The following is a 10,187-nucleotide window of genomic DNA, read 5'->3' as shown; positions in this document are numbered from 1 at the left end:
AGGCTTTGCCAGTGGCTTGATCTGTCTATTTTCCAATGTGAACACGGTGCATATCCTTCATATCATTCAGACAATAATTAGCAGCTAAGAGGTAAAAATCTATCAGGTCAGTCTCCTAATGTAGAATAAAGACACATTTAAAGTGTTTTGGGGGCCCAGTCTCTCATTAATAATGGCTGAGAACACAACATTCATATGCAGCCGAAGTACTCCTTAACTTAAGTATCAATACCACAGTGTAAAAATACTCTTACATGTATAAAGTCCTGTATTCAAAATTCTGCTTCAGTAAAAGTACAAAAGTATTAAACAGCAAAAATGTAATTAAAGAATCAAATGTAACAGTACTCACTTTCTGCCGCTTTCAGAGTTCATTTCCTTCCACTGCCGCAGTTGTTAACTCATTACTTGATCTCTGAAAATTGACATTATTTCTCAGTTTTGTTGACCTAAGCTTTGTCTTTACCTTCTTTTGTTTTTCTGCAGCAATGGAAGGAAATAAAGCCTTGAAAGTTGAAACATATTTCTACAGTTAACACCTTGGAACAGCCTGTGTGGTTGATCCTATAGTGAAATAATGAACAAATCTCCTTCATTTCATTGTTCATTTTAGATCTGTAAATGTCTGTTTTGGTGACGTAAATGTTGTTTTTAACTTTGGCAGCTTTTTCACTGGACTGGACTTCACTTGAACTTATATTTCAATAAAAATAGGGGTGTCCTGAAACTTTTGCCGGGGCATGTGTGTGGAGGCTAAAAAACCCCCAACAACTTTGAAATACAAATTTTAAATGCTTTCACTTCACAACTCGTGCAAAGCAACTGTAAGGATCTCAACTGTGCTTCCGTTGCTTCATCTGGACAAATCAGATCAGTTGTGCCTCTAATTAACATCTCTATGAATGAACTAATTTTAATTCCAGATGAAGTGGAACAACACTGCTGGTTTCCACGCTGCAGTGACGAGAGGCAGGTCTCAGTTTAGTGTGATGTTTGTCGTTGGAGAGTCGGAGAGAAAACAAAGATGACTTCCAGCACGTGTAAAGAAAAACACTCACTTGCTAATGAGGGAAAACACACACACTCACAAGGTGTGTTGGAAATGTTACTTCAGGAGTTCATGAGCTGCTTTCAGAGTCAGAGGATCAGCCTAAAACTGCTGCAGGACACACACACAAGGTTTAATAGTGACCATGGCATTCAGCCCTGTGTTCGATGGCTTGGCAGACCTGTGTACAAGTGTGTGTGTGTGTGAGAGTGAGAGAGAGAGAGACATATATAGGGTATTCTGGCAGACAGAGGCCTCCCTCCAGATACATGCACCCCCCTGTGAGTGTATTGTGTTGGCCTGGGAAAGCGTGGCCTCAACCTCCACACACACACACACACACACACACACACACACAGAAAGTAGTGTTTCCATCACCTACATTCCTTTCCTGCAGACTTACTCTAAACCACAACCACTTGCCGAACCTCAACTCTAACCCAAGTCCTCACCCTAAAATGTAATGATTTAAGTCATGGAGGCTTTTGTTTTGTCAAACAACAGCGTATTATGGCCATTGTAGATAAAATAAAATGTAAAGAATTACAGAGCTGAGGGTAATATTATGGGGAAAAACATTGTAAATGTACGAGAAAAAAAACTCTGAAAACTCAATTTTTTTACTTTCTAAAAGACTTCCTTTGAACTGAAGGAAAATACTTCTTTCAGTAATTGTATTTAGACAGTTAACACTTTTAAATACTTCTTAAGAAACTTAAGCTTTCTCTAGCTCATTCTTCCATAATTATTTTTAAAGGTTAGTGTGGAGTCCCTTTTGTCATCAATTTAGATAATGCAAATATTCTTATATATTTAGACTTATTCTCAGTGATGGTAGTATTACTAGGGAGCGTTGACTTAAGTAGAAGAAGCAAAACTACAGTGTATAAATATTCAGTTAGTGTTTTTTACTTTCAGCAGTATTAGCATGAAAATATACTAAAAGTACTCATCATGCAGAGTGGCCTATTCATTAACAGATTCTAATTATGGATGCATTATGTGTGAGCGTCATATTAATGTTTTAGCTGTTGAAGGTTTTACTACTTTATATACTGCAACTGCATCATTTTTTTGTTGATTAGAATTTGTCTGAATCTGAACCTGCCAAGTAACTAACGCTGTCAGACAAATTTAGTGGAGTAGAAGCATAAAGCAGCATAAAATGGAAATACTCAATTACAGTACCTGAAACTTTTTGAACAGACACCCTCGGTGTAAGAAAAAGCAGCTGCTCTCTCACTCTGAGCAGATCTCACTCACATTTAACATTGATTCAATCCAGGGTCCCCTCCCCCCGTTATAGAGGCCAAAGACAATACCAGACGCAAGCTGCTGCAACCCCCAACACACACACACACACACACACGTAATACAGTAACCCTAACTGATATCTAATTCTTACATTAACCCTAAAACCAGGACTTAACCTCAAAACAGGAGGACCAGACAAAATGTCCTCACTGTCAAGGTCTATATCTACATATCGGTCCTCACAAAGACATGTAGACGTGTAAGAACACACACACAGCTGCATCAGAGCATGATAACCTCCATTCATCATATGCAACAATGCATATGCTTCATGTCAACTCAATGTCCACTCTGTATTGTGGTCATATGTGTTTCAGGGGGTTGTTGAGGGGTCCGAGGTCATTTTCCCAGCCAACGTTGACTCAGAAAAAAAACCAAACAAACAAAAACAATCAATAAATGTTTTTAAGGCTTCATTTACAGTGCAGGTTCTGAGGCATGTATAAAAAAAAACCGTTTAACTCAACATCATGCACACTTTCCTGAGGTTATGAACCTAATGGGTGCAGTAAAATCTGATGCACTGGGCTCGAACAAGAGAGACAGACAAATGGAACAAGGATTGGGGGACAGAGGTCGCCGGCTGACATCTAAAAATGTCAGAATCAATCAGTCAAAAAAGACATTTTACTGCAAAACAAGACCTTTTACTTTTTAGTATATAATACTACTTTTACTTAAGTAAGATTGTGTACTTATTTTTACGTAAAATAATCTGAGTACTTCTTCCACAACTGATGTCTCAAATGTTGTGGTACACAGAATAAAAAAAATAGGTGATGGAATGATGTAGGAATATATTTATTATCTTGCCTTGTATGAATGCAGAATTTACTGTCGCCTATTGTAAACTGCATTGAACTGAAGTATATTCAGCAGCAATTAATCTACATTTCAACGTTTGTACAAGTTGCATGTTTTTCATATATACTGTATATAAATAAATGAAATTACCTTTTCAAACTACTAGAGTTATTTAGTGTTTGACAGCATCATTTGGCAATGATAATATATTAAAATGCAACAATTAAAATTAATCGATGAACAATGTTCTGATACACTTTACAACTGCATCATTACTTAATTTGATAGATTTTTATTGTTCATGCTGTTTGACATTTGAGGTCAGGAGAACAACCTTGTGTTGTGTTCATTTTGCACGTTGAAACTCTTGTGAAAACTGAGTTAAAGTAACTGTAAAATGCTGGAAATAACCTACAGTGAGGAAAATCATCCAGCCCGATGTAATATCAGCGTTCACCACACGGTGGCAGTGTTGCCTCACAAGGAACTATAAACCTCTACAAGTCAGTAAGTGGAAACTATTTCCAGAAGTGGAAGAAGTGCTCAGATATTTTATTTAATCAAAAGTAATACCACAGTGTAGAAATACTCTTTGGCAAGTAAAAGGCCTGTTTTCAAAATTTAAAAAAGTACAAAAGTATATACTTGAAGTAACAAAAGTAAAAGTAGCACTAATTCCGCAGACTGGCCCAATCCAGGATAATATATCATTGGATTATAATTTTTGATGCATTAATATGTTTATCACTTTAATGTTGCAGCTGGAGCTCATTTTAACTACTTTATATGCTGCTGGGTAGCTTGTGGATCAATAAAGTTGTTTATTTGATGATTATATTTTGCATTAATGATCTGAATATGCAAATAAATATAACCTACTTTTTAAAAAAAGTATAATATTTCACTCTAAAATGTAGTGAAGTCAAAGTGTAAAGTGGCATAAAACGGAAATACCTAATAATAAATTACTTTGCACCACTATCCAATTCCATATTGCAAACTATCTGTGTACAGTATAAAAAAAACTACAAATCACTTAAAATGTTTTAAGCCAACATAGATGCAAAGTCTTTAAAATATTCTGAAAAACAAATGCACATTTGAACATCTGCATTACCGTGGAAACTGGACCAACATTATCTGCTGAGGAAGATCATGATCACAAGCTCCAGAACAGCTGCCATCCATCAGCATCACACCAAAACAGTTTTCTTTTGCCACACAATTATGGTAACAGGTTGCCTTTTTGGAACGGAGCACCAAAGAACAGATCACATATTTGGGGAAAAGCCATTTTTATTAAAAGTCATATACAAAAAGGAATATCTCATGTTAGGTTGCTATAAAAACGTCCATATGTACATCATTATCATACAGATCAACACCTCGCAAAATTACACTTTACACTCCCAGTCTAATAAGTGTGCATGAACTCAACACACACACTTGCACGCATATTAAACCACTTTAAAAACACTGGATTTACACAAAACATCAACAGGTGCGTCGCACAGTACAGGTCAAAACTCAGGACACCACATTTGGAGCTGCACACCAGCTTCTTAGAAAGGACACCTGTGTTATTTCATTTGGATGCATAGCTTTGAGTACAATTCTAAAACCTGATTGTTAAAATCAGGTACCAGAAGAGAAATGAAAACTGTTCCACTAACTTGACTGCGTAGAGACAAACCTGGAGAATATCTCCTGGAAACTTCTCTGTCCGAGCTACAATCGCAATCCTGCGGCAAATACTCAGACTTTATTATTTTAATTCTCTTTCTACAGATGTTTTCTGACGTTAAGTGCAAAGAAAAACCTTTCAAAAGTTGGATCTGTGTTGCCATTTTGTCGGCTGAGGAGTAACTCACTTTTAGCAAATAACAGAGTTTCTAATAAACTCTCTGATTGTAGTCTTCACTCCACGACTTTCATAAAAACCTTGATGGGGGACGTTTCCTCATTACGTATAAAACTACATTCATCAGGTGGCGTCATGACAACAAAGTAGCCCGAGAGGCAGGCTGGGAAAAAACATCGGACACCAAGCTGGTTAATAAAACTGCTGTTTATCAATACCTTTAAATTTAAAAATCACATTTGGATGGTTGGAAAGTGGACGAAGGAGAAAATGTGCGTGGTCTACCTGTGAGGAACTAAACTCGCCTTTTTTGGTCCTCATCTCAACTTCAGGGAGACGTTCTGAGAAACATCCTCTCACCACCACTCACTGAATCAAGCTGGACACTTTAACGCAGGCTAAACGAAAGGTTTGCCGCTTGAGCATTTAAGGAAGTTGAGCGATGAAAAGACAAACTAAGTAAACAACGTTAGAGTGGAAGTCAACCTGCAAGTTCAGATCTGAGCGCACGACAGCGACACAGAATCAAAACCCTGATCACGGTTTTGAAAGCTGCAGGACAAGCTGTGTCCCTAAATTTGAATAATAATAATCTTCTTCGCTCAGGTTGCTTGTTCTGCTTGTATCCCTCACATTTAAACTGTGACGGTGAGAAGAAACACACATGTGGCTCGCATACATGCACAAGAAATCAAGATTTTGACCTCTTGATGGTCTATTTTGCTGTTGGAGCACATGAAGCCAGCACAGTGGATGTTGTAAGCACAAACTCGCTGTACGTTTTATTCACATTATGATAGAAAAACTACTTTTGCATATCACAGCACAAACTGCCATATTGCTTATATATATATTTCTAATTCTCCTTTTATATTTTTATTTTTTGTCAATTTTATATTTGTAGAAATACAAATCCTACTGTTTTGTATTATTCTTTTATAACTTGCACATCTGTTTATTTCATATTTATTCATTTTTTTGTCAATAAAACTCTTGGATTCTGATTTTTCCTTCATACATTCCTGAGTGCATCTAATTAATAAGGAGTGTTTGCAAATGTAAACACAAGACCGTGGCTGGCTATAAAACGTGCAGAAAGTTAGAAACTCTCCCATGTGTTCTGTGCAAAGCAGCATAAAGAGCCTGAATAATGTGAATACCACTTCTACTCACTCAAACTGAGTCCTGCTGGTTTCTGACTCTCAAATCTGAACTCGCAGATGATTAAAAACTTGAGTATGTTTTGCGCAACACTTTTTCAATAAATCTCTTCACACATTTAGGCCTTTGCAGCTGAACCTTCCAGTTCACCTCAATGATCGAATGTCCCTGTGGGATTTAACTGCCGTGTCTCTGGCCTCCAACCTTCTGCGTGACCAAGACGTCACCCAACAAACATTTACAGCCTTTGCAGACCGACTAGGAGAATCCTGTCGGCCCGAACACTGCAGCAGTCTGAGCACAGAGTCACAACAACAAGCTGAGCAACTCAAAGCACCTTAACACGGAGCACGACCAGCTGCAAGCGGAGAGCAGCTTCTGGGACGTTTCTACACAGGGGAATATAAAAATAATCTCTCATCTGAAAACTATCAAAGCTTATTTTACAAGTCTTTTTACTGGCATTCAGATTCCTCGGCCCTGTCTGAGGACTCTGAGTCATCCGCTAGTGCAACAGGAAGGTAGAAAAGAGGAATTAAAAAGCTGGTTATTGAGTTTGTCGGAGGTTAATCTGGGGACGCGCCGACAGCAGCGAAGAGAAATAAGATGGTGAAAGAAAAACTTGTCCTTGGGAGACTTTCTTTATGAAACTGACTTTCTGTTTGTAAGTTTCACGCTTGGATGGTAGGGTCAGAAATAAAAAGCTTAAAATGCCCTTAATTAAAGAAGAACTTTGAATTCTCTCTGTAAGACTCACATCAAGACCTTAATGTCGTTGAAAAGGAATTCTTACAGTTAACCACAAGATTTCTGACATAGTTTGATGTTAATGTTCCACCAGAAAACATAACAGCTTGAACCTTGAAAGTCCACATTTTCAAGAATAAAATGCAGCGATCCACAGACTGCCCGATGGAATAAAATCCAGCACATTGACCTGCTTTAAAAAAGCCTAAATAAACACGTTCCTGTGTAAAGCTGGTCTATGAACAAGTCCTCTGTGCTTTTCTTATCTCAAATCACTGAACCACAACGCGAGCCCTTCTCGTAATTCATCTGGTTTTCTACATGAGGAAACATGAGGATCACATCGTCAACCTCAAGCCCTGAAAAGTGTCGCCATCGATCTGCACAAGGGAACAGAGCTGCTGCTGCTGCTGCTGCGTTCAAGTCCCATCAGATTTACTGGAAGCTGCTCGGGAGGTTTTTACAGGATGAGTTTTGGTAGCGTTTCTGTTCTGAGGCTATTTTTTATTCTTCCTTGTGTGTAGATGTTCAACTGTTTTGACTTTGGCGACTCCTGATTTGCAGATTAAATCAATCAACAGAAAAATAACTCAACTATTTTGTTATTCCATAAATTATTCAAGCAGAAATACTTCTTCATTGAGAGGATTTGCTCTTTTCTTTGCCTCACGTGATAATAAATATCTTCAGGACATTTTAAGACTGGACTGTGGGAAGTTGTGAGGTGGAATTAATTGCCAGATTAACTGACGTAACTCTACTAGAATCAAAAATAATAATATATTATAACTATTATAACTTCACAGAGTACGGTCTAGACCTGCTCTTTTATGAAAAGCGCTGTGAGATAACTGTTATTGTGATTTGGCGCTATATAAATAAAATTGAATTGAAAAAGAGACAAGCTACGCTACAAATAAGTGACACTAAGAATAAGTAAAGTTAAGTAAAGTTATCTTTGTTTAACTGGTGCGTTCACACCAGTGAAGACAGGAAGCAAAGTAGTTAACATCCAAAAAGGGTGAAATGCATTTTAAATAACCAGTTTGTTTCTGTTTGATCACTGAGAAAGGTTTTATCTGCATTTTTCTCCAGTTTATACTGCCATCGGTAGATTCTGAATATTGCTAAATTTAAACACGTGTCATTACCATCAGTGAGATTAGCCACAGTGTGAATTTGTTTTACTCACATCAGCTTTCCTGCTTGTCTCCTGTTTGCTCCTCATGACTGAATGAATTCAGGATTACAGACTGAACTATTGGGCTTGCCTCTATCAGGGCAAACAGCCAATCATGATTGGGAATTTTGAGGCGGGGTGCCTGGTGCAGCCAATCAGATTTTAAGGCCCTATATGTGCACCCACACAGGTGTTTTCAGTTGTTGTGGCTGATCAGTCTCCAGGGCTGTGTGGGCGGGACTACAAAACTTCAGATGAATGCAGTTCACACTCAAAATCTCTCAGGGAGTTTAAGACTTTTATTCCTTAATATTTACAAAATGTGTGATAAAAACTTTTATTTTGCTTCTTTAAAAAATCTACTGGTTACTGTGATCAAGAAACCACAAACGTTTACTTGTGTTTTCACCCCTTACTGCCTCCTTTTCCATAACGAGTTTATCTTGCTTCTTTGAACCCATCCCTCACATGAACTTTTCTCTGAGGTTTAATCAGCCGAAAAAACAGAAAGTGTGTTTTTCTTTGGAGCGATGTGGACAGAAAGTTTTAGGGAATGACCTTTGCAAATGCCACAAACTGTGGATATATACAGCATTTAAAAAGTCATATTCAAACTGTGGTCCAGGGGGTGTATCTTTGTGGTAGATGACTGATTTGTTGTTGGGGAACTTTCATTTTATAAAAGTCTACCATCCAATTATTGATAAAATTAAAAAACAAACATGAGATTTAGAAGTTTTCGTCTGGACGTTGGGTCATAAAATGGTTAACACTTTTTCTTGAGTATGAAAATTGTGACATATATGTCATTATAGGATTAATATACTGAGCTTTAGCTCCCTGGTGGTTTGGCTTGGGTCATCTCTGAGCAAGGCCCTGAACCCCTAACTGCTCCCCGGGCAGTTTTAATTAATTAGGATGGGTCTAATCAATGGTTCTCAAACTTTTTCTGTCACGCCCCCCTTACGTAGCGGAATTTCATTTAATTATCAACAGCACGGGCAAATGAAATTAAACAAAAGATTCAAACAAAATAGCCTTGCTTGCATCAAGACTGTTTTTTTTGTTGGGTTAAATGAGGGAACAAACTCTGCATGTGTTGTACTGTATGTATAAGATAGTATGTGGCCAATAATAATTATTATCATATTGATTTTAGAATTACTGACTTATCATCCTGTTTTGATTTAGTTTTTGGTTGTTTTCAGGTTGGACTTGAACGCAGCACAGAGTCCCTGTCCCCCTCTGATCTGTATTAACTGTATGTTTAGGCGGTTGTTGTTGTGCAGCGCCCCTAGTGGTGATGAGGCAGCGGGTCGTGGCTGTGGCTCCTCTGTATGTAGGCCACTGCGTCCCTGTACGTGAGGGTCAGCTGGGGCCGGTCGTACATCTCGCTCAGAGCCTGGAACTTGGGGCCCCACCGCGACAGCCTGTCGTAAACAAACCCTCCTTCATCGTCTTCGTCCTCCTCCTCCTCCGCCTTGTCGCCATGGGTGATGCCAACGTTTCTACGTGACGCTGCAGACCCCAGCGAGCTGAGGCTCCCTACTGACGACCCCGAGCCTTCCACGCACCACACGTGGTACGCGTCAGGCGCGAACGCCTCGCTGTCGTTGTCCGCCTCCCAGATGATTCGCGCCACGTAGCTTTTGAAGTCCACGTGGGAGCGAGACCCTGAAGGGGCTTCCACATAGCCACCTCCGCTCCTCGCCTCCATATCCCGGCCTACATGAGTGGTGTAGTTAGCGTAGGTCGCGTCGCTGGTGTAGTTGTTGTTGGTGGCGTGTTGATGATGATGATGGTGGTGATGGTGGTGATGCGGGATGCTGAGGTAGGGAGCGCCTGAGCTGCAGGAGGAGCCCGACGGGTGGACTTCCTCCTGGGAGCCGGGTGAGGACTTGATGAGCGGGGCGGTGGTGCAGGACGAGGACTGGGACAAACTGGAGCACAGCGGACGCTTCAACTCTGTGATGTCGTAGCCGTTCTGCAGGAATATCAATAAAATGTTAATAGTTTAACTTTTGACAGTGTGCCGACATTAAAAAGTGTGTGTGTGCGTGTGTGTGTGTGTA

At 39.3% G+C, this 10,187-nt stretch overlaps 1 protein-coding gene across 1 annotated transcript in view; it reads right to left on the bottom strand.

Moving 5' to 3' along the window:
- Positions 1-4,444: 4,444 nt before the first annotated feature.
- Positions 4,445-10,187, bottom strand: part of si:dkey-22o22.2 (neural-cadherin) — a 201,663-nt gene continuing 195,920 nt past the window's right edge. The window contains exon 34 of the mRNA XM_046043950.1: positions 4,445-10,099. Coding sequence (XP_045899906.1) covers positions 9,410-10,099 — 690 coding nt within the window. The 3' untranslated portion in view covers positions 4,445-9,409. The remainder of the gene's footprint in view (positions 10,100-10,187) is intronic.

This window comes from Micropterus dolomieu, linkage group LG03 (genome assembly GCF_021292245.1).
Source record: "Micropterus dolomieu isolate WLL.071019.BEF.003 ecotype Adirondacks linkage group LG03, ASM2129224v1, whole genome shotgun sequence".
Taxonomy (NCBI): domain Eukaryota; kingdom Metazoa; phylum Chordata; class Actinopteri; order Centrarchiformes; family Centrarchidae; genus Micropterus; species Micropterus dolomieu.
Note: the sequence above shows the minus strand (reverse complement) of the source record. Positions and strands in the feature narration are given on the sequence as shown.